The 26,071-nt window shown below is 44.4% G+C and overlaps 1 protein-coding gene across 1 annotated transcript in view; it reads left to right on the forward strand.

Moving 5' to 3' along the window:
* Positions 1 to 25,295, forward strand: part of LOC119372287 (uncharacterized) — a gene marked incomplete at its 3' end in the record, with an annotated part of 27,087 nt that extends 1,792 nt beyond the window's left edge. Inside the window, 7 exon segments of the mRNA XM_049419824.1 lie at positions 2,038 to 2,082; positions 8,038 to 8,082; positions 9,392 to 9,433; positions 11,595 to 11,633; positions 13,986 to 14,027; positions 15,453 to 15,479; positions 25,284 to 25,295. Of these exon segments, the coding sequence (XP_049275781.1) occupies positions 2,038 to 2,082; positions 8,038 to 8,082; positions 9,392 to 9,433; positions 11,595 to 11,633; positions 13,986 to 14,027; positions 15,453 to 15,479; positions 25,284 to 25,295 (252 nt within the window).
* Positions 25,296 to 26,071: the final 776 nt, after the last annotated feature.

Consider the following 26,071-nt stretch of genomic DNA (forward strand, 5'->3'; position numbering starts at 1 on the left):
CGAAAGGTTAGAAAAAAATATATTGAATGCTTTTGCCAATGTTTTTTGATAGCAGCACCCACATGTTCACGTATTTTTCAAGCCATTGTTTCCGAACGGTGATCCGGAGGTTCAGCGTATGCGCAAGATCTGTTACATACGGTAGCTCAAGCTTCACGGCGTGAACACTGCATCTTCCTTTAACGTCTAATACTTGAAATCGTTGAGCTCTCAGCAGGCAGCTTGAACGACAGGCAGGTAGGAACTTTGATATGGACGCGTTCACTCGCTCAGGAACAACATGTGTGTGCTTCAATACCTTCTCAGAAAATGCGACACCGTGGCGAACATCCACATCCCTCAGTGGCTCGACCAAAACTGAACACAATGCCGTGGCCGAGAGGCACTCGCACCAAATCCGTATATTAGAGGGCATGCCTTCTTTCCTGGCGGTCTAAGTGTGCCTGAAAATGTCTTAGTCCGCCACGGTGTCGTAGCGGCTACAGTGCTCGGCTGCTGACCCGAAGGTCACGGGCTCAATCCCGGGCCCGCAGTCGCGTTTCGATGGAGGCGAAATGCTAAGGCCCGCGTATTGTGCGATGTCAGTGCACGTTAAAGAACACCGGATGGGCGAAAGTTCCTAAGCCCTCCATTTCGGCGTCCTCATAATCATATGAAGGAAAGACGATGACTTTTAAGGGCTCGTTTCTTTGTTTGACACAACGTAATGAAAACCAGTACTGGTTTGACGGTTTAAATACATATTGTTAACGATGTTTACTCCCCGACATGAAAACGTATAGGGTCTTTTTGCAAAACAGTTACAAGGCACCGGCATGGCTCTGAGGAAGACTACTGGGCCGCCATGCAAAGGGTTCAGGATCGCGACCCTGTTTGAATCGTGGATATATTTGCTTAATTTTATTTATTTCGCCCGATAGGATGGTACGTAAACCGACAGCAGCGGCGGCGGTGCCAGCGGTGGCGGAACAACTACAGCACAAAAAACAGCTGATGTTGTTGATGGTCATTACAGCCTTCGCTGCAAAAGAGTCTCAACGCATGAATTGCAAACGTTGGGCTCTTAAACATGTCAGAAACAGAGGACTCGTCAGGATATCAGTACAGCATGCCCCCTCTGCTGAATTGTCTTACACCTGTTATATTGTGGCAGTGTGGGGAAGCTCTATTCATTTTGTTACAACGTGACATGGACAACGAAAAAAAGCGAGAACACACGAAGTACGAGACAGAGCGCTGATAACCAACTGGAATATTCATTAAATTTATTTTATTCTAAAATTCAGCCCTTTCGTTTCGGTGTTACACCTGCAAGAATATCTAAAGAACTGTTCTTTGGTTTTTCGTTAGCTACAATAACAACGAGGGAGTGTAGTGAAACTAGACGTACCCAAACAAAAATTTACTAATTGCATTTGGCCACGCAGTTTAATTATCCCAGTTTAGTATGTCCTTTTTTTAGAAAAAGAGACAATTATAATATTGCTAAGGAAGACTCCTCGATTCGCTCGGAAATTTCAATATTGCATCACACAACTCTGCACCTGGGCCGCCGTGACGACGACCACAGCTAATTGAACAAGCCCAAGAAAGAAAGTTAAAACCCATGTTTTTCAAGACGACTTAACAGAAGTTTTATCCTTTGGTTTTTAAACTTGGGCGAAATTCTTGAAAGATATTTTCTATGGTTTCTTATTGATAACAATATTAACAAAAAGGCATCATTTCGGGCGAGTTGGTGCTTACATTTCTTAGGTATGCTTGACTGTAACGCGAAACACATTTTCTTGTAGAAGACGAGGAAGAGATAGTGAAGCGCCGTTCTTCATTTTATTCCATCCCCCCCCCCCCTTTTTTTTCACTAAATATATTTCGCGCCACAGTCAAGCATACCTAACGCATAACACTGATAACACTGTGGAAATAGCCCAACCAGTTTAGTTTATTCTGTTTTATTAAAGGATTTAGAGCATCGACACGGCACCCTGCACGATTCGCTTGTAAAATTGAATATGACATCACATGTGTCTATTGCAGGAGCACCAGTGCGACGGCCACAACCAATGCAACAACCACAACAACGTAAGCTCAAACCCATAGATTTCATCAAGGCTTTCAAGAACTCTTTTCCCATATTTTGTTTATCTGCGCAATTCTCAAAAGATGTGTTCTAGGGATTCTCGTAGATTACAATATTTACAATGAGGAAAAGTAGCGAAACCAGACTTAGCGCTTTAAACTTTAGTAATTCTATTCGACAACAGGGTCTATTTATTGAGACTACAACTTCGCGTGTCTAGCACCACGTCATGTGCAGGTGGGAAAAATCATTACTCTTAGGGATAATATGTTTCGGTGTCCCTCTTGAACACAATATTTTTGAAATCGTGCAAATGGACTGTCTGCAGAAGGTCTTGTAACCTTCAAAACTAATCCTCTATTTGATGATCCCGCCATAGCGTTCATCGCCTCGCTTAGCCTAATGCAAATCCAGTGTGGCCTCGCACTCAAACCAAACGAACAAGGCGTAAATGGCTTGGCATAATAGTAAATTTCGTTCTTTTTATCTGTTATAACCATGATATGAACATGAGGCACAAACGTGCATCATGAGCACAAACACGAGGCACAAACGTGCCTCGACCAAAACTGAACACAATGCCGTGGCCGAGAAGCACTCGCATCAGTTCGTATACTAGAGGGCATACCTTCATTCCTGGCGGTCTAAGTGGGCCTGAAAATGTCTTAGTCCGCCACGGTGGCGCAGCGGTTACAGTGCTCGGCTGCTGACCCGAAGGTCACGGGCTCGATCCCGGGCACGGCAGTCGCGTTTCGATGGAGGCGAAATGCTAAAGGTCCGTGTATTGTGCGATGTCAGTGCACGTTAAAGAACACCGGATGGACGAAAGTTCCGAATACCTCCACTTCGGCGTCCTTATAATCATATGAAGGAAAGACGATGACTTTTAAGGGCTCGTTTCTTAGTTAGATACAATATTAATGAGAACTAACAGATAATAATGCCAAAGAAACTATCGGAGATGTTATTCGTTGTAATTAGGATAAAGTGTGAAGAAAGTAAAGTGGACGAAGAGATAACTTGCCACCGACAGGAACCGAACCTGTTAGTTCTCATTAATATTATGTCTAACTAAGAAATGAGCCTTAAAAGTCATCGTCTTTCCTTCATTCATAGCGAAGGTCTCGTTCTAACAGACTTGATGCCTTCAGGTTCTTCGCAAGGGATATTGGTCAGCTGTCAGCTTCTAAAAAGATCACGTGCCGCGTGACGCCAACAGGCATGAAAAAGAGTGTTCGCACTGGCCGCCATGGCTGCGACTGGCGCTGACTAACACTCTTAGGTTTAAATGCACATATATACCCTACAAAGTGGATGGGAGGATGACCGCCGCCGTAGCTGAGTGGCAGAGCATCGGACGCGTTATTCGAAGGTCGCAGGTTCGGTCCCTGCCGGCGGCAAGTTATCTTATTGTGAACTTTACTTTCTTCACACCTTATCTTAATTACAGCGAATAACATTCCCTATATTTCCTTTGGCATTATTGTCTGTTCTCATTTGTAATCATATGGTGGTTTTTCGATATAAAAGCCGAGATCCTAATATTATTATTAAAGGCGTAACATTTCTTAGCAAACCCAAGGCCCTTTAGCGTTTCTATCTATCTATCTATCTATCTATCTATCTATCTATCTATCTATCTATCTATCTATCTATCTATCTATCTATCTATCTATCTATCTATCTATCTATCTATCTATCTATCTATCTATCTATCTATCTATCTATCTATCTATCTATCTATCTATCTATCTGTCTGTCTGTCTGTCTGTCTGTCTGTCTGTCTGTCTGTCTGTCTGTCTGTCTGTCTGTCTGTCTGTCTGTCTGTCTGTCTGTCTGTCTGTCTGTCTGTCTGTCTGTCTGTCTGTCTGTCTGTCTGTCTGTCTGTCTGTCTGTCTGTCTGTCTAGCCACCTACGTCTGGGTGCTCTCGTGATCGCCTGCTTAACTCGGTGTAGACCAAAACTGTCATGGGAGGGTAAGAAGATTTGACGAATATGACTGTCTCGTCATGACAGGAATAACGTGAAAATGCTGTCGGGTACGTCGTCAAACCCTTTCCTCCAGACACGTGTGGCACCTATTTACCACGGCCGGGATATCCGGAAATGCGCCACAGGTGATTGACAGTTTATATCTACCCAGAAACAGCGAACACAGACATTGGTAATTCAAAACGCCGACATTGGCGGCGTTGACCCGACGAATGCAAAGAATAAAAATTAGCATCCCAGGAGGGATCGAACAGAAGTATTCTGCGTGGCAGTCACAATTATTCAACCACAGAGCCATGCCAGGTCTAGAAACTGCTTTGGAAAAACGCTATATGCCGGCGTAATGTCGGTGCAACGTCAGTTGTGGTTGTGGCGCTGGCTATCTAATTTTATAACGAAGCAGTAGACATACATATGCACTCGTGCGATAAAGGCGCCACGTCAGGTGAACGTATGTGGTTACAGTGTTGGCTCCGCTTTGATAGCAGTCTAATAAACATTATATTTCTATTCCTTTTATTCAGCAAGCTATATTGAAGCGTTGCTCGACACCGGAGAAATACGCTAACCAAAGTTACGTACAATAATCACATCATCGCACCTTAAAGGGCACTTTGTTTCGATAATACTGACGTATACATGTGCCCTGAAATGAGTGCTTACGTTACGTCAGGCCATACGTTACCCTTTAAACGGCATTGTTGTCGACGTGCCTGGTAAGTCCACGATGTACATTCAACTACTACACTTACAAAAACACGTTGATCAACCTCTTAACGCTTAACTCAAAGTAAAAAATTCAACATAGAACTACTCGCTGACTACTTCGACTGAAACCGATTCTCATAAGGCGTGGGATCTGCCGGATTTTATTATTATTATTATTATTATTATTATTATTATTATTATTATTATTATTATTATTATTATTATTATTATTATTATTATTATTGAAAATGTCACCATGACCGCCTCAGTGAGTAACCTGATCGACAGAGACCCCTGAACATTGGGGCATGAAGATTTCACCTGCCCAGGAGAAAAATTCTAAACCTCCGAAGCGCACGGGGTCGAGTCAACTCAGCAAACTAAACACTTACTAAAAATAGATGAGCAGGAAATAAATATCAAGCCTGCGCGGAAGGTGCAGCAGAGTAACAGCGAAAGCTGGAAGAGCTGCCTTTCTAGATCCCGTTGTGAGCTCCCTTCAGGCTGTTAATACAAGTACACTGGCAAGGTACCTACTACGCCATGATTCATAATTTTTCTGAAGTTGGGAAATACTCTCTAAGCCATAATTTGTCATTCTACGAAAAATCAACGTAAGCCTCAATCATCTGTAAGTCATCATGTGCACTTTCTTGATGCGGCGGCACATGACGATAAAGAATTATGGGTGAGCTCAAGGTAATGGGTTGGTAGTAGGATTGTGCGAATATTCTAAAATTTCTAATAACGAGTCGAATAGCGCATATTCGAGCTAGCGAATATTTTTCGAGTAATTTTCGAATTATCAGCACCAACGGGGATACATCAAAGGAACAATACGTTGGTGGAAGAGCGAAGGGCCATTTTGTTGTTTTATTTAGTGAATTACGAAGATACCTGCAGGTCAAGCTTTTACGGGACTGTCGAAGCTTTAATAATCGCCGGATGAAGAAATTTTCGCTTTGAACTTCAGCATCGCCGAAGCGAATTTGTCCTCAATCCACTACCATTATGATGGATTCATGATGCTAGTTAATGAAATATTATTTAATTTTAAGGTCTTAATAATACTTAAAAGCTGGGAACAAACTACCACTTGGAATGATGAAGTAGAATCGCTGTATTCACTATAGAGTTCAAAAATACCTCGTAGGCTGTAGTCGCAACAGTATCCAAGCTTACTTCAGTTTGCATAATTGTGGTATGTTTTGTAGGTTAAATGTAACAGCAATGGTTGCTTTGTTAAAGTTTGTGAATGTTTGAAATTAAAGAAGTTGCAGAATCCAAGGGCTGTGTTGAAAATGGTTGCTTTACTATTCGAAAGCTATTCAACTAGTATTCGATACGTAATCGCATTCCATTCTGTATGACAACAATTCGATTCGTATTCGATTTGGTTCTAAATTTCACTATTCGCACGGCCCTAGTGGGAAGCTTCAAATTACCCACTAGTCACCTAATTCGCATTGTGTGACGCCCGGTCGGTAGTTCACTCTCCTACACATGCTGTATAACATGGGTTTACTTGTGAAAAAGAGAGACGGAAAACACATTACTAAGGCCCTGAGGAAATAGATCGGGGGGGGGGGGGGCTTCTGCGCTTCTTCGCCAAACAATACAAGTGGTCTTGCGAGGTGCCCCTTACGCTATAGATTATAATTTTATGATGTAGGGAAGCACGCACCATGCCATTTTTCGTCAGGCTGCGGAGAACCATAATACTCTCTACACACCTGCAAACATTACGTGCACTTTGTAAATGCTGTGCCTGATGGAGACTAAGAAATATTGCTGAGCCCTTTGTATTGGGTTGGAAGCATTCAGCGATCCAATCATTGCGGGATTCGCGTTGTGTGACGCCTGGTTGCTATTTTACTCTTCTACCACGCCATAATATATATAATAATGAGGATACGAAGAGACTTTCCAGGCCTCGTTTCTTTGTTTAACACAGCCGTAATGAAAACCAGTACTGGTTTGCCGGTTTTAAATACATATATGTTAACGAGGTTCCTCCCCGACATGAAAACGTATAGGGTCTTTTTGCAAAACAGTTACAAGCACCGGCATGGTCTGAGGAAGAATACTGGGCCGCCACGCAAAGGGCTCAGGATCGAACCCTGTTGAATCGTGGATATATTTGCTTAATTTTATTTATTTCGCGCGATAGGGGGTACGGAAACCGACAGCAGCGACGGCGGTGCCAGCGGTGGCGAATTACAGCGCAAGAAACATCTCTTATTGTGATGTCATAACAGCTTTCGCTGTAAAAGAGTCTCAACGCATGAACTGCAAACATTCGGCTCTTAAACATGTCAGAAACAGAGGACTCGTCAGGCGATCAGTACAGGATGCAGCCTCTGCTGAATTTTGTTATATTGGGGCAGTGTGGGGAAGCTGTATTCATTTCGTTACAGCGTGACATGGACAGCGAAAAAAAGCGAAAACACACGAAGTACGAGACAAAGCGCTGATAACCAGCTGCAATATTCATTAAATTTATTTTATTCTAAAATTCAGCCTTTCGTTTGGGTGTTACACCTGCAAGAATATCTAAATAGCTGTTCTTTGGTTTTTCGTAAGCTACAATAACAACGAGGGAGAGTTGTGCAACTAGACCTGCCCAAACAAAAATTTAGGAATTGTATTTGGCCACGCAGTTTAATTATCCCAGTTTAGTCTGTCCTTTTTTTTTAGAAAAAGGGACAAGTATAATATTGCTTGGGAAGGCCTCACGATTCGCTCGGAAATTTCAATATTGCATCACACAACTCTGCACCTGGGCCGCCGTGACGGCGACCACAGCTAATTTAACAAGCCCAAGAAGGAAAGTTAAAACACAAGTTTTTCAAGACGACTTAACAGAAGTCTTATCCTTTGGTTTTTAAACTTGCGAAATTCTCGAAAGATGTTTTCTATGGTTTCTTATTGATAACAATATTAACAAAAAGGCTTCATTTTGGGCGAGTTGGTGCTTACATTTCTTAGGTATGCTTGACTGTAACGCGATGCAAATTTCCTGAAGAAGACGAGGAAGTGATAGTGAAGCGCCGTTCTTTATTTTATTCCTTCCCCCTTTTCACTAAACATATCTCGCGCCACAGTTTAGCATACCTAAGCGTAAAAATAATAACACTGTGGAAGTAGCCAAACCAGTTCAGTTTATTTTGTTTTATTAAAAGATTTATAGCATAAACACGACAGCCTGCGCGATTCGCTTGTAAAATTGAATATGACATCACATGTGTCTATTGCAGGAGTCCCATTGCGACGGCCACAACCAATGTAACAACCACAACAACGTAAGCTCAAACCCATGGTTTTGAACAAGGCTTTCGACAAGTCTTTTCTCTTTTTTTTTTAGCTGCGCAATTCTCAAAGTATGATTTCTAGGGATTCTCGTAGATTACAATATTCACAGTGAGGGAAAATAGAGAAACCAGACTTGGCGCATTAAATTTTAGTAATTATATTTGAAACAGGGTCTATTTATTGAGACTGCAACATTCCGTGTCTAGCACCATGTCCTGTGCCAAGAAAAGCTAAGGTGGGAAAAATTATTACTCTTAGGGATGATATGTTTCGGTGTTCCTCTTGAATACAATGTTTTTGAAATCGTGCAAAAGGACTGTCTGTAGAAGGTCTTATAACCTTCAAAACTGATCCTCCACTTGATGATACCGCCAAAACGTCCATCGCCTCGCTTAGCCTAATGACAATCCAGCGTGCCCTCGCACTCAAACCAAGTGAACAAGACGTAATTGGTTTGGCATAATAATAAATTTGGTGCTTTTTATCTGTCATAACCATGATATAAACATGAGGCACAAGGGTAGTGAAGGCCTCCGTATAATTTCGGCTAAATGGTCTCTTTACCGTGCGCTGCTTCGACCAGCAAACGGGCCTCCAAACTTACCTCCATCGAATTGCGACCACCGCGGGGGAAAGGAACGCGTGTCTTTCGGGTCGGCATATGAGCATCTTAACCACGCGCCGGCTCGGCAGCTATTGAGAGGGCGTTAGCCTGTGAGGCTATTGGCTTTTCATTGGTTTGTGAGGCTGTTCGATGATTTTGGGAGTCAGTCATTAAGGAGTCAATGAATATAACCCAAGAAATATATGTTCAGAGATTGCATAATGGGAGCATATTTGTGATTACTTCTGAAAGGAATATTTTTGTACGTCGGGCAGACAAAGGTAAAACGACTAGTTTAATACTGCCGAATAACAGCCCACTTCTGGCTTCTCAACACAAACGGAAACATATGTGGCCTATGCAGGTCGTGGCAATATGGCTCAGGGGTCGGCCATGGATCATGCGGCAGTAGAAGTTGTGAAGAAATAAAAACGAAAAGACGGATAGACAGGAAAAACTGCTAGAAGGATGGTTTGTAATACACGATTGTATAGGAGCAATTTTGGTTTCTTCATGTATTGTTAATAATAAAACATTTACTCTCTTTCAACTGATCTGTTACGATGTTGAGGATTATACATAAATAGGCCGTGTTAGATATTTCTGTTTTATTTTAAATGCACCTGCTTTTAACAGGGCAGTTTCTTTTATTTGTTCTCAAAATGAAATATGGTTTACATCTGCCCTTGTTCCAGGACCGCAAAGACGACGAGCGTAACGTCAACAACAGCAAAAGAGTAAGCTGAACCCGAGGTTCTTCAAAAGGCGGTTTGAATAACTGGGCTGTGGTTTTAAGAGCGGAGCTCTTAAACTGTTAGTTGCGCCCCGTAGGGCGCACTGAAACTGTCATCATCATGAGTTGTCACGCACTCTCTTCATCCGTTTCTTCCTCTCAGTCCTCTGCTTAATCTTCTGCTTCGCTCCCAACGCATGTGCGCCGATTATCCAGCGTGCCCTGTAACAACACTGATGGGTGAGAGTACAAAGAGATAGAAAGAAAGAAGAAGAGAGAGAAACAGAAAACATTGGCCAAAGCAATACATCATGAGGTGGCAAGATTCGAACGCGCGCGCCCACGATCCGAGTGCGAGCGTCATAACCACTCGCCTATCCAGGCGCGTTGACAGTACATAGCATAGCCTTGTAAAGAATAGTATAGCAAGGGGATAGACATGGGAAGCGAGGGACAGTACGAGAGATGTTAAGGTGAGGAGGAGGGAAAGAAGGAGAGAGTGAAGCATAGCATATAAAGAATGACAAAGAGCAAAATGCAGAGAAAGAAATGAAAAAGAAAAAATCAAAGAAAAAGGAAGCAAGCGAGAAATAGAGAGAGAGAGAGAGTGAGACAAAGATAGGAAAGAAAGAGAAATAAGAAAAGAGAGAGAGAAAGAAAGAAATAGAAGTAAACACAGAAAAATGACAGAAAAAACAGATGAGAGAAAAAGAAAGAGGCAGATGAAGAAGGAAAGAGAAAAAATTAAGAGAAACAAATGCCGCACAGCAACGCCCTTCCTTCCGGCTTCGCACCCATAAGGCGAAGCTGCCTTAGTTTTTTATACGTGCGATAATCTATAAATAACTGTTCCAGGAATTTTGGTTGATGGCCGTAACAACATTTATGGGAAGTGCCAAAACTATGAAACTATGAAAATTCACTGACGCTATTTACAACGCAGTTTAGTCATGTATTGTGTCAGTGAAACCTAATATGCTAAAGCCCTTACTTTTCAGAATGGAAGATCTCGCATGTTCCTCCTAAATATAAGATTTTCGGAAATGTATGATAGTATTATATAACAAGAGTTTTTCAATCCTAAGGAATTTGAATTCAATTGATATTTTCGCAAGTTTGTCCACCGCCTCGTTCAATGTTAAGGCAAAGCGACACCCAGAACAAACTAACAAGGCATATATGACCGGGCACAAAAGCACAAAGCCTTTGTTAGGCAGTTGGATGACTTTCGTACTGTCAAGGAAACGCAGACAAGTCACTGAATAGAACCACTGCAGAAATATATGTGTTAGAAGTTTAAGGATTGCTTGAATTGTTGCCCTACTTAAGACGACCATTTTAGTCTTGTTGAATAAATGCCCTGCCGTGCAAACTCATATCAAATGAAAGCAATTCTCGCTATCAATAGAATTATTTGTTCGTGGCTCTCTGGAAGCCAAAGTTCGATTTCAACAGTTCTCCTAAATTGCCCTCAGATAATTCATGCGCATTAGCCACCCAGTGGCCGTCCGTACGTTCATTAGAATGCTGTAGATGGCATTGCGCAATAATACACCTTCTTAGAGATGTTAGAGTGAGTGAAGAAGTCAGAGCAAGGACACCTGGCAGAAGAAGAAAGAAACATTAGCTAATATTACTAAAATAAGATCAGGGGAGGAAAAGAAACGAAAAGCACCCAAGCAGTGCCACTTGATATTCGACCAAAAGCCCATAAACTGAGTGCACGTAACCACCACATTCTCGAAAGCACTAGGGTTGTCCGGAACGAGCAACGGCCGGATCGCCTAAAGACCTGGGTCGCGTCCATGCCGTCAAGCTTCAGTGGTTAGTTTAGTCCAGGGAAATCATCTCTCCGGGTATTTGCAATGAATAGTGCGGCAGCAGAAGTTTACAAGCAATAAATAATGAGAAAAATAGAACAGGAGGGAGAAGAAATTGATGATCAATGCAAAAAATGCACTTTCAATAAAGAACGGTATAAGAGTGATAGTTTTTCTCCGGTAAAGTATAATAATACTTAAAGACTTGAATCTCCATTACTTAGTCTATTACGAATGCCGCAATTACAATAAAAATCACTAAACGTGTTCTTTATTTTCAAATACATAGGAAACTTTGATTCCCTCATAATGTTAATCATGGCATCACTTTTGTCCTTGTTGCAGTAACGCAACGGAGACCCAAAAGCCGGAAGAAGCGCAAGGGTAAGCTGAAGCTGAAGTTGTCGAACAGGGGCTGAAAGAAGTTTTATTTTTTGCATACCTGCGCAATTCTATTATTTATGGTTGTGGGATTTAGGCTTCTTTACAATAGCAGAACTGAGGTGAAGGAACGCGACCAGAATTTGTAAATTAGAGTTTAGCGATGGTATTCGGTGACAGTTTGAATAACGAAGATAATTATTCTCGGCAGCACCATGCCGGTGTGCCATGGAAACGTCACCTCTTAGGAAGGAAGATTTGGCATTTTGATCTATATTACAAAATTTCACAAATCGTGCAAGACTACTGCATCAATAGCGCCTTAAAACCTTCATGACCGAGACCTTCATTGATGCTGCAACAAGGGTGCCCGCTGGCTCGGTTAGGGCTAATCCGCCGTGGACTGACGCCGAAAACACACGAACAAGACGGGCATCATTGTGCATGAAGTTTTGTGGGTCAGTTCGATTAATTCAGTACTGTCCAAGCAACACGAACAGAAAAGAAGTCAGTCACTATAACGACTGAAAAATACAACATAGCCGTTCCCGGATTGCTAAAGTATATGCATTTACCTTTGCTTGGAATGTAGATGTGAAATCAGGAAATCAAATGGTACAGAACTAGTTTAATGCTGTTCAATCAATGCCCACTCGGCCTTCTATCACAAAGAAAAGCAAGTCTGGCAAACACTGAACTGATTTGTACGCCGTTTTCTTTCTAAAATGCTGTACCTTGTAGGTTCCGAAATCTAATCACGTAGTTTAAATGTTCTCCAGGATGAGAATCATTACACTGACCGCATTGCTCGCTTTGGGAAGTACATGTGTTTCTATCCGGGAATTCTCCAGAAATCCGGCATGGAGGAGAACATCTATATCCCTTAATAGCATGAAAATACCTTCAACTAAACGCATTAAGGTCTAAAGAATACAAATCAGTCAATTCACAACATTATGCGCCACGCCTTAACTTCTGACAGTGCAGTTGTGCCTACGAATTTCACAATGACCGACTCTGAGGCGACAGTGGCTATCAGAGACTTGTGAGCATAGGTACACGGAGATGGTGGCAGCAAGGAGTAAAGTTTTCAGTACCCATGAAGCATACAAACTCAAGTCCATACGGGATAACAGATTTAACACATACAAGATGAGGAACAAGTACTATATTCACCGGTCGAGTATTGAAGTAGTGGGCCTATTCGATTTTCCACTTCTGGCTACATCTGGCTACCCGCGGGCTGCCAGACAGCCAGAACGCATTCGTTTTTTCTCGGGTTGCTCCGCCCACCGCGCGCGCGCTTCCGGTGGGCATTCGTTTTTCGCTCTCTGGCTGCATCTGGCGACCCGCGGGTCGCCAGAACTCGCCAGGATGATTTTGGTCTGGCGGCTCTCTGGCCGTTTTCTGGCTAGCAGACGCCAAAAGGGATGATGAGTGCTCGCGACCATCTTTACGTGGACTCCGCGGAATGCAGAGGCCTCGGGATCCTTGGCGGCTCTCGGCCAGTGCGACAAGAAGCGTCTTTTCGGCCGAAATCTTCGGTCGTCCTCGGAGGCCTTCAGGATAAAATGCCGAAGCTTCATGCTGCTCAAGCAGGGCTGCACAAGTAATTCTAAACAGTCGGAATAACTTTTTAAATTCAAAGTCCATATACGCCAGCACGACGTCCTCAACACACATTGGAACTCTATGCCGTTCTTCTCGTTGCAGTCTGCTTATGAGCAGACACACAACGAGATATTCGACATTTTCATCCTCGCACACAACGGTTTGGTGACGCCTGCGAGCGCGCAGCAAGGCCCAGCGATCGTCGCTAACAAAATTTGTGCTAGCATGTTGCAGCAGACGCCGCAGTTGTGAGCCGCCCAGCCGCGAGCCCAAAATTCTATTTTACTTCTCCCGACCACTTTCTGGTTGCCAGAAGTTTTTAGGCCACGTGATGTAACGTCATTTCCTGTCAGAAACGGAACCCGCTGGCTGGTTTCTGGCAGCCCGCTGGCTGCCAGAAAATGGAAAATCGAAGAACCCCAGTGGCTCACGGGGATCGGTCATGAAAAGTGTGGCAGTAGAAGTTGTCATGAAGTAAAAACGAGGAGACAGAGATAAAAGAAAAACTGCTAGAAAGATGGATTGTAACACGAGTATAGAGGAGAGATATTGGTTCCTTCATGTACCGTTAATAAAAAAACCAGCTTAATCTCTTTAACCTCGTCTTCTACGAATCCCAAAATCATATTAATATAGTTCGTAGTAGATATTCCTATTTTATTTTCAAGGCACCTAATATTACCACAGCACGTTCTTTCCTTTGCTCGCAAGGTAAATATCGCTCCGCGTGTGCCGTTGTTCCAGGAACGCAGAGTCGACGACCCTAACGTCAACAACTCCAGAAAAGTAAGTGACCCCCAAGTATAAGAAAGAAGTTTGAAGTATTTAGCTTTGATTTTTATACGTTTGAAATCCTAATAAGTGTTCTATGATTTTTGGGAAATGACAATAACAACATTTATGGGAAGTACCAAAACTATACTTGGCCGAATGAAAATTTACTTCCGCTATATAACAACGCAATTTAGACAATGAAACTTGTCACTAGTGAAGCACCATATTCTGCGTCAGGAAAACTTAATATGCTTAAAACCTTTACTTTTCAGAATGGAAGATCTCACTAGTTCCTCTTAAACATAAGATTTTGGAAATCGCACAGTAGAATTATATGATGAGAGTTGTTGAATCCTAAGTACTTGGAATTCAATTGATGATGTCTCCAGTATGCCCAACGTTTCGTTCAATGCTACGGCAGAGTGAGACCCGAAAGAAACTAACAAGATATAGATGACTGGGCACAAAAACATTAAAGGCCGTTCGATGACTTTCGTACTGTCAAGGCAACACAAACAGAGAAGTCATTCAATATAACTACTGTAGAAATATATATGTTACATGTTTAAGGATTGCTTGAATTGTTGCCGTGCTTAAGACCACTATTTTAGTCTAGTCGAATAAATGCCCGCCCCTGTATTCGCATATCAAAGGAAAGCAATTCTCGCTATCACTGGAATTATTTGTGCGTGATTCTCTGAAAGCCAGAGTTCAATTTCCAGAGTTCTACTAAAGTGTCTTCGGAATATTCATGCGGATAAGCCCCCCAGTGGCTGTCCCTAGATTCATTGGAACGCTGTAGCTGCCATTGCGCAATAATACGCCTTTTTAGAGCTGTTAGTAGTTTGAGCGAAGCAGTCAGCGCAAGGACACCTGGCAGAAGAAGAAAGAAACATTAGCTAATATTAGTAAAATGAGATCAGGAGAGGAAAAGAAACGAAAAGCACCCAAGCAATGACACTTGATATTTGACCAATAACCCCTAAACTCAGTGCACGTAACCACCACGTCCTCGAAAGCTCTACGGTTGTCCGGAAAGAGCAACGGGCGGATCTCCTAACGACATGGGTCGCGTCCATGCCGTCAAGGTTGGGTGGTTAGTTTCGTCCAGGGAGATGGTCTATCCGGGTATTTGAAATGAATAATGCGGTAGCAGAAGTTGCCAAGCAATAAATATTGAGAAAAATAGAATAGGAAGGGAGAAAGAATTGATGATGAATGCCAAAAACGGACTTCCAATAAAAAACGCTATAAGAGTGGTGCTTTTTGTCCGTTATAGTATATTAATAATCAACGACTTGAATCTGAATTACTTAGTCTATGACGTACGTCGTAATTACATTAAAATCACTAAACGAGTTATTTATTTTAATATACATCAGAAGCTTTGATTCCCTCATAATGCTAACTATGGCATCACTTTTGTCCTTGTTGCAGTAACGCAACGGAGCCCGAACAGCCAGGGTAAGCTGAAGCTCAAGTTGTCGAGGATGGGTTTGCAGAAGTCTGATTTTTTGCATAGCTGCACAATTCTATAATTGAGAGTTGTGGGATTTCACCTTCATTACAATAGCAGATCTAAGGAGAAGGAACGAGACCAGAATTTGTAAATTAAAGTTTAGCGGTGGTATTCGGTGACAGTTTGAATATTGAAACATAATTATTCTCGGCAGCACCATGCGTTGTGCCATGGAAACATCACCTTTTAGGAAGGAAGATTTGGCATGTTGATCTATAATAGAAAATTTCAAAATCGTGCAAGACTATTGCACCAATTAGTCCTTACATTTTTCATGACTAGGCCGTTCACTGATGCTGCAACTAGGGTGTCCGCTGGCTCGGTTAATGCTGATCCGCTGTAAACTGACGCCCAAAACACACGAACAAGGCGTGCATTATTGTGCTGATCTGCATGAAGATTTGTGGGCCAGTTCGATTATATCAGTACTGTCTAAGTAGCACAAAGAGACAAGGAGTTAGTCAATATAACCACTGAGAAATACAACACAGCACTTCACGGATAGCTAAAATATATGCCTTTACCTTTGCTTGGAATACAAATGTGAAATCAGGAAAGCAAATGGGACGCGACTAGTTTAATGCTGTTCAATCAATGCCCACTCGGCCTTCTGTCACAAAGAAATGCAAGAATGGTAAACACTGCACTGATTTGTACGCAGTTTTCTTTTAAAAATGCCGTACCGTGCAGCTTCCGAAATCTAACCACGTAGTTTCAATGGTCTACAGCATGGCAATCATTACACTGACCGCATTGTTCGCTTCTGGAAGTACATGTGTTTCTATCAGGGAATTCTCCAGAAATCCACACATGGAGGAGAACATCTACCTCACTTAAAAGTATGAAAATATCTTGAACTAAGCGCGTTTAGGTGTAAAAAACAAATAAATCAATTCACTACGTTATGAGCCACGCCTTAATTTCTGACTGTGTAGGTGTGCCTACGATTGTCACAGTGGTCGACTCTGGGGCGATAGTGACTATCAGGGACTTGTGAGCATAGGTGCACCGAGGTGGTGACAGCAGGGGATAAACTTTTCAGTACCTATGAAGCATACAGGCTCAAGCCCATACGGAATAAAAGCTTTTAACATATTCAAGATGAGGAACAAGTACTAGCCTATATTCACCGGTGGAGTATTCAAAGTGTTCGCAATTTAGGAGCCCGCAAACGCTTTCCAGGTCAAGATAGACTAAATGAGGCCTCTGCAGAAATCTCTTACATAGGTGATACACCGGAAGTTTGGCGTTGCTATCCCCTTCCCGTCTTCATTGCCGATTGATTATTCACGTGCATTATTCCCCAGTGGCCGCCACTAGGGCCCCTGAAACGCTATTAACGCCACTACGCAAAAAAGCGTGTGTAGGGTCACCATTAGTGTGAAAAGAAGCCATCGAAAATGAAGACCTCTTTCTGGGAGGAAAGAATATATACGTAATATATATAGCAGTATAAAATCAGCAAGGGAAAAATTACACCATCTCCCACTCAAGGTAAATATAAGGGGACGCGAAGCAGCATTGCGGGCGCACACCAACTTTCCGTTACGTTCACTCGGCGTTTCCGTTAACGTGTGATGTTGGTATTTAGTGTTTGTGTTATCATTACGTTGTGTTTGAGCATTGCTTTTCGTTAGCGCCGAGTGAACGAGTGGCGCCGACATTGATGTTACAACTCACCTGAACGGGGGCCAAGCGAGAATGACGGAAGCCGACCGAGCGCACGCTCGTATATACAGATGAAATGGGGGAGGGAGATGAGAGAGTGGGTTACAGGATGTATTTGGATGCGGCGCGGCTTCATCACGTGGGAGGAGAGGCTGCGCAGCGGCTGCAGAGAGGGGTCGGAGAGGAGATAAGGAGACTGAAAACCTGCGTAAAGGAGGAGAGCGGGAGAGAGAGTAGGTGCATGCGCAGTGGAGTGAGGACGCCAGCACCGCCACCGGACACAACCCCGAGCAAAACATGCTTCGCATCCAAAAAGAACGACAAAAAAGCAAAGAAACAATACCGCTTGGCACTAGAAAAATACACCGTCCAAACAAAATCACAGCATATCCACGGGGTGAATAATGAAGAGTTTGGGGCGAAGCTCCTGAAGCAATCATGGTTACACCCTGAAATCTTCAGTGGTTTCGCCCAGCAGTAATCTCGCTGCGCACATTTCGCAGCCGCTTCCCGCTCTCGCAGTCACGGGTCTGCTTCTCGCTGCGTACGTTTTGCAGCCGTAGCACGAGCCCTCGACGTCTCCGGATCCGCGTCTCGCTGCGCACGTTTCGCAGCGGCCTCCTTGGCGCGCACCGTCTAGGGATCCACCTGGCGCCGCTCTCGCTTCGAGGCGGCCTCTCGAGCTTGCACCTGGGGATCCTGCCGACGAGCACGAGCCGCAGCGGCCTTCCGCACCCGGCGCTCCTCGTCGTCCATGGTCCGCCAAGCAGCACGATCCGGAAAGCGAACTCGTACGGCGACGATCCGGGGAATGAGAGATCCCCGCGCAGCCCGCGCAGCAGACAATCGGAGAGCAGCTGCACCGCCAACGCCATCTAGCGTACCTTCACCCAACTGCCATATTGTACGCATGTCTATGGGACAGCGTCCTCTCGGAAACAAGACGAGAAATGGAGATGACGGCACGAAATGCCTACAGCGCCATCTAGTATATCGTCACCCAACTGCAGTTTGCATGCATCTCTACGGCACAGAGCCCTCTATTGTACGATAAGGGAACACTACGGGGTACGCCGGATGGATCGACGATCGACAACCGACCAGGTCTCGCTATAAGGAGCTTCGCCCCTAAAATTCTGAAGTACCCAACCGGAGATTGGAACCAGCGACCCCTCGCTCCCCAGTGCGCTATGTTAAACAACTCAACTACGCACCATATATGCGCCGGCAAAATAACGGCGAGCTATTTATGTTTACGATTTACCGCTGGTGGTACGCAGATCACGGAGGAGCTGGTGCGTGTTTCCTATAACACAACGCTGCTACATTTTCTTTCCATTTGAAAACTGCCCTTGAGACGACACGCACGAATATGTGGCCCTTTTCTGTAGCCACTCGTGATGTGCAAGGAAACAAAATCACAGCATATCCACGGAGTGAATGATGATGAGTGGGCGAAGCTGCGGAGGTTCATCGGTAAACCGTGAATCTTCCGTGAATTCTGCCCAGCACATCATCACCGACGTGAGATCGGGCGCGTTTATACTAAAGGTTCGATGAGTTATGACGACTTGCAGCTCACCTTAATTTTACATGTACGCTGTGAATTTTCATTGTTTAGAAAGCCATTGCTTTAGAAAACATCTGGCGTCTTTCGTTAAGCAGCTGGCGTCTTTTCGTTTTGCTATAGAAACATCTGGCGTTCTTTCGTTTTGCTTTTAGAAAACATCTGGCGTCTTTCTTTGGTTTATTTCATCAATCTACGGCGTTTTGAACAAAATTTTTATTGTTTAATCACGCACAGGAGAAATCTCACCAGGCACTACCTTGGAGGTAAACAATGGCTGCTAATGGGAATGAGAGACAGAAGAAGTCGGCTTTTAGCTAACACTTACACTTCTACTAACGTTTCCTACTGGAACATGCCAATGGCTGCTAATGGGGAATGAGAGACAGAAGAATTCGGCTTTTAGTTAACGCGCACGCTGCGAATTTTTTATTGCTCAACAACGCACAGGAAAAATCTCCCACCGGCACCACCTTGGAGGTCAAAGCGCAAGACTGGTTACGCACTACGACTACTACGACTACGACTACGAGGAACGAACGGGTGCCGCCTAAGGAGCTTCGCCCCTAAAAGTGCGCCATACTACGATGCCTTCGAAAGCAGAAAGGCTCTGCGGAAAGACCAAAGCCAGGAGCGTCTCGCGTCCAGCTGGGCTGTTTGCTTGAGTCGTGGCAGTGTGGCTCACGGGAATCGGCCATGAAACGTGTGCCAGTAGAAGTTGTGAAGAAGTAAAAACGAAAAGACAGATAGAAAAGAAAAAGATGGTAATGCGCGACGCGGCTGTATGACGAACATAAGTGACAAGTTGTAACATGAAAACCATGACATGCTTGTCATGTATGGCGTGATTTACATTCCACGCTCATGGTGCACTCACGGCTGTTTCGCTCGTTTGATATACACCAAAATTGGTATTGCGCAGTGTGACTGTATGACGAACATAAATGACAGGTCATAACATGCGAATCATATTTTGCATGTCATGTACGGGATCATTTACATGACACTGTCATGGTGCGCATGCGGCCGTTTTGTTAACTGAAAATTCGGCAGATCCCACGTACCGTGGGAATCGATGTTATGCGAAGCATGGACGGGATGGTGACGGTGGCGTAATTTTCCACATTGAGGGGGCGAAACGTTACAGAATGACGCTAGAGAAATGTGGAATGGGTATACGCACGCTCATATGTTGAAGAGCCGCATGTGTATTCTATAACCAATTGTTCACAGTTCATTAGCGATGCCAACAGCAACATGAGTGTTACCAACACCAGACGCGGTAAGCTAATATATCGTCCTTATATTCTTCAATATTCGATAGCGCGAATCCGAACAGGACCAAGAAGGAACACATATGCACAGGACAGGCGTTAATCGCAACTGAGCTTCATTTAGGAAAGTTTCCCTAGATATATGGTACGCAGCCAAGTCGCACGCGCAAGCGCACTGCACGTGCATTACATTCACAGTTGTTACAGCTGTGTTACAGTTGTTATGCTTATACTTGTCCGTTATGACGGAGAACGCACGCACGTTTCACGAACCTGTGTGTAGGTGTAGGAGGGGTTTTTGACAGTTCTTGAAAAAGGTCATCATCACCGTGATCAGTGAGCACCGGCAGCTGGACTGGACTTGTTATCGGATCTGTTCGTGATCGCGGCTGCGAGGGTTCTAAGTGTAGTGAAGTGCAAGGTATAGTGCAGCTGGTAGAAGTCCTGGATGCCTGTTAATATGAAATGATCTATGATGCCTCCTGTCCAGGACGTGGCAGCGATGTCTTTTGATGCCCTGCACACATCCCAGACGTCTTTCACGCGCGGTATAAGGGCCAGGCGTGGATGGGTCTTGTTAAGTCAATGTTGAAATCACCGGTAATGGTGAAAGGCCTGGTTCTCTCGGCAGATTTATTGTAGAGAAGCAATAACGCCGATTTTCTTGTAATCCACGTAGTCCACGTTGCAGACCACGTGGACGAGTGGATGGTAGTTGGCCGTCTTCCAGGGGTGTTCTGTCTTCAGCTCCCTCACTTTCCTTGCGCCGGCCGCGGTGGTGTAGCGGTTACGGTGCTCGGCTGTTGACCCGGAGGTCGCGGGTTCGATTCCGGCCACGACGGTCGCATTTCGATGGAGGCAAAATGCTAGATGCCCATGTACTGTGCGATCTCGGTGCCCGTTAAAGAACACCACATGGTCAAAATTTCCGAAACCCTTCGCTATGGCATCTCTTATAATCCCATCGTGGTTTTGGGACATAAAACCCCAACAATTATTATTATTATCACTTTCCTTGCGTGTCAGTGTGTGTGTTCGCCATTACCGTGATGGTTGAGACTCTGTATCACCGGTGGCACATACCCGCATAACATGAACTCTGATATGCGGGTATGTGCCACACGTGACTGAGAGAAAGGGTTTCATGACGTACGCGACAGGTATGTTGCGTTATTCATGTCATGGCCACTGAATCGTGTTCGCCATACACTGATCCTCTGCTGTGCTAATTCCGGTAAATTACAGGTTATGGAGACGACCGGCAGAACGCCCAGACGTAGGCGGCTAGATAGATAGATAGATAGATAGATAGATAGATAGATAGATAGATAGATAGATAGATAGATAGATAGATAGATAGATAGATAGATAGATAGATAGATAGATAGATAGATAGAAACGGCCAAAGTGCGTGAGGTTCGCTAAGAAATGCTTTACATTTAAAATTGCTAGAAGAATGGTTTGTATGACATGAATACACAGGAGAGATTATGGTCCCTTCATGCAGCGTTAAGAAAAAACCAGCTTATTAAAGACGATAGTCTTTCTTGGGAAACTTAAACGCAGAAATTTTGGTCTGTCTGTCTTTCTGTCTGTCTTTCTGTTTGTCGGCACGTCCCTCGATTCAGCCACTCGGCCAAAGTTGAACCCCTTGCACAAGGGCCGGCCATCGTGAACGGCTCACTAGGTTCATACTTGTCTACATGGTTGATCAAAAAGCAAACATTACGCATATCTGAGGCGCAACATCACTAGATAAGTATTAGGTGGTGTGTTCCTTTAATAGAAAATACATAGATACGTAATTCTAGAGACCCTAGTTTCTTAAGCTGCGCTGAAAATGCGACTGCGCCGAAACTTGGCTTCCACCGTGCCCTCTGCGCGAGCTGATTGTTGTGTTTCGGTTTCAGTTCAGTATTGCACTGTACGAGTAGGGTGCCTTGATGCGCGTTTTTGTACGAGTGCCATGGGGCGCCGCTCTGGCATTCCTGCTTTACCCAGGCGACGTGAATATAAAAGAGTGTGTGGAGAGTACTCGTTGAGTGCGGAGGTTTCTTCTGCTGCGGCGCTTCGCGCCAAACCGCGTGTTCGGGCTGGCTGGCGTCCCCGCCGGTCGCGTTGGTCACCGCCGGTCTTGCCTGCTGCTGCGCCGGGACTGCCAGTCCGCAACACAGCATTCACGTTTCCCGACGTATTGCCAGATGGCGTTCATATCTCACGCAGCGCCTCTTCTATCGTCTTTACACGACATTTGCAGCGAAGCACGCAGATACGCGGCCAATTTTTCTCCTTCAGCTGGTCTTCTACGAATCCCAAGATCATGACTAGAAGCTGGTAGTAAAGTTCAGGTTCTTTTGAAGATGAGAAACCACACTCCACACTCGGCGCCCGAGACGCACCACTCGAGGTGGTATAAACGAAGTGGGAGGAATTAACGTTGGATTCGCTGATCGCTTGAAGAATAAGATACGCTGGAGAAGTTGAGAGGAAAATAAAGACAACTTATATTTACAGACTTACAGAAGAATTACAGGCATAAATGTCACAAAGAAATAAATAAAAACGAACACTGGAAACGAACCGTCTGTAGGGCGACCCTACGATATTCGGCAGAGCCGACGGTGCCTAACACCTTAAGCCCGGTTCAGAACAGGAGACGGAACACCGGGGCCGCTTTTTATTACCCTGATGCCCCGCCTTTACATTACTGCCGGCGAATAGCCGCCTGTTTGCCCTGTAATTGGGCGGTGCATGCAGCAAATCAACGAATTCGTGACAAGGGCACGGCCTCCTTACACCTATGCGGGCTCATGCTCCTCGCCCCAAGCAACACACATACAAGAGGCAAACAAAAACAAAGTAAAGTTGTTGTGGCCAGGGCAGACTCAGCTGACGCGACACGTGTCTAGAGCTAAATGCACGCGCGCAGTGATAAGAATAGAAAAGACGTCGTTAAGGATAACGTCCCTGGTGGCATGTCAAACACCCTGCTGAAGGAACGGCAGACCGCCTGTCTTGTGGGTGCCCCGACCACCCTCGGGCCACTTCGTTGCCTCCCCCTGCGCGCAAAACGTGGCACGTGGCACCACTTATAAGCTAGTTTTCCAGCTCCCGATCCAGCGATTTTACCGAACTAGACTGTAAAGCAAAGTGCGGAAATGGATACCACGCCGAAGGGAGGGCAGCGCGCAAACAATTGTCAAAGATGCCGACCGGGCGTCCGATGCCCCACGACGCGGGCCCGCTCCTCGCCGTTCAGGCATTCTAGCGTCAAGAGCCTGTCCGCTCTTAGAGACACCTGATGCACGCCACACATGACGAATGCCTCCGGCGACCGCGCGATGCACAAAAAGCAGGCCGCCCGGTCCCGTACCTCCTTGGGTGGCGCCCGCGAAGCGCGCGAACGGCAAACACGGCGGGCCCGGAGGCGGCCCACTCATGCGCCGCCGAAATGCATCGCTGAGCAATCAGGGAGGTCATTACGACAGCGTTTCCAACCCTTCCTGCCACCGCCCGCGAGTGGGGCCGCGGTGCTTTGTCCCGGGCGCGACAAGGAACCCGATGGGCTCACCCATCTCCGGAGTCTAAATACCTTTCGTGGCGCCGCACAGGCACTTCGAAGCACCCCCACCAGCGTGGCCCCCCAAGTTGGCCGCACCAAGTAAACAAAAAAAAAAAAAGAACCGTGCGTCCGGTTTTGATGGCGGTCCTACACTGGTCTTCTACGAATCCCAACATCATAATAAAATAGTCCGCAGTAGATATTCCTTTTTAATATTAAAGACACCTAATATTAACACGGCCCTTTCTTTAATTTGCACGCAAAGTTAAATATCGCTCCACATGTGCCCTTTTTCCATGAACACAGGGTCGACGCCCTAACGTCAACAACACGAAAAAAGTAATTGAACCCCAAGGTTTAGAAAGAAGTGAGAAGTATTTAGCTTTGATTTTTGTGGGTGTGAAATTCTAATAAGTCTTGTGTGACTTTTGCGTTATGTGAATAACAACATTCATGGGAAGTACCGAAGCTACACCTGGCTGAATGAATATTTACTTCGGCAATTTAACAACGCCGTTTAGTCAATGAAACTTGTCACTGATGCAGCACCATATTCTGCACAATGATATGATGAGAATTTCTTAATCGTAATGACTTTGAATTCAATTGATGCTGTCTCCAGTATGTCCAACGTTTCGTTCAATGTTACGGCAGAGTGAGACCCAGAACAAACGTACAAGATATACAGAACCGGGCCCTAAAGCACAAAGTTCTGTTAGGCAGTTGGATGACTTTCGTACTGCCAAGGCAACACAGAGAAGGACACTCAATATAACCACTGAAGAAATATATATGCTACAAGTTTAAGGATTGCTTGAATTGTTGCCGTACTTCAGACGACCATTTAGTCTTGTTGCAATAAATACCCGCCCCTGCATTCTCATATCAAAGGAAGTAATTCTTTTTATCACTGGAGTTATTTGTCTGTGATTCTCTGCAAGCCAGAGTTCAATTTCTACAGTCCTCCTAAGAGTGTCTTCGTATTATTCTTGCGGATTAGACCCCCAGTGGCCGTTCCTAGGTCCATTGGAATGCTGTAGGGGCCACTGCGCAATATACGCCGTTTTACAGATGTTAGTAGTGTGAGCGAAGCAGTCAGCGCAAGGACACCTGGCAGAAGAAGAAAGAAACATTAGCTAATAGTTAGTAAAGTGACATCAGGTGAGGAAGAGAAACGAAAAGCACCCAAGCAATGCCACCTGATATTTGACGAAGAACCCAATATCTGAGTGCACGTAACCACCAGGTCTTCGAATGTACTAGGATTGTCCGGAACGAGGAAAGACAGGATTGCCTAAAGACCTAGGTCGCGTCTATGCCGTCAAGCTTGGGTGGTTAGTTCAGTCCAGGGAGATGGTTTCATAGGGTATTTGCAATGAATAGTGCGGCAATAGAAGTTGACAAGCAATAAATAATGAGAAAAATAGAATAGAGAGGGAGAAAGAATTGATGATAAATGCGACAAATGAAGTTTCACTAAAAATTACGGTAAAAGAGTCATAGTTATTGTCCGTTATAGCATATTCATAATGAACGACTTGAATCTCAATTGCTTAGTCTATTACGAACGTCGCAATTAAATTAAAAATCACGAAGAGTGTTCTTTATTTTATTATACATCAGAAACATTGATTCCCCCATAATGCTAACTATGGCATCACTTTTGTCCTTGTTGCAGTAACGGAACGGACACCGAACAGCTAGGGTAAGCTAAAGCTCAAGTTGTCGAAGAGGAGTTAATAGAAGTCTTATTTTTTGCATACCTGCGCACTTCTATAATTTAGAGTTGTGGGATTTAAGCTTCATTAGAATAGCAGCACCAAGGTGAAGGAACGATACCAGAATTTGTAAATTAAAGTTTAGCGAAGGTATACGTTCACATTTTGAATAATGAAACATAATTATTCTCCGCAGCACCATGCGGTGTGCCATGCAAACTTCACCTTTTAGGAAGGAAGATTTGTCATGTTTATCTATAATACAAAATTTCAGAAGTAGTGCAGGACTACTGCATCAATAGGGCCTTAGAACTTTCATGACTGGGCCATCCTTTGATGCTGCAACTAGGGTGTCCGCTGGCTCAGCTAATGCTAATCCTCTGTAGACTGACGCTCAAAACACTCCAACAAGGTGGGCATCATTGTGCTGACATGCAAGAGTTGTGTGCAAGTTCGATTAATTCAGTACTGTCTAAGTAGCATGAACAGAGAAGGAGTCAGTCAATATAACCACTGAGAAATACAACACAGCACTTCAGGGACTGATAAAATATATGCATTTACTTTTGCTTGGAATGCAAATGTGAAATCAGGAAAACAAATGGGACAGGACTAGTTTAATGCTGTTCAATCAATGCCCACTGGGGATTCTCTCACAAACACAACTCTGGCAAACGCTGAACTGATTTGTACGAAGTTTGCTTTCAAAAATGCTGTACCTTGCAGCTTCCGAATCTAACCACGTAGT

This window comes from Rhipicephalus sanguineus, chromosome 10 (assembly GCF_013339695.2).
Source record: "Rhipicephalus sanguineus isolate Rsan-2018 chromosome 10, BIME_Rsan_1.4, whole genome shotgun sequence".
NCBI lineage: Eukaryota > Metazoa > Arthropoda > Arachnida > Ixodida > Ixodidae > Rhipicephalus > Rhipicephalus sanguineus.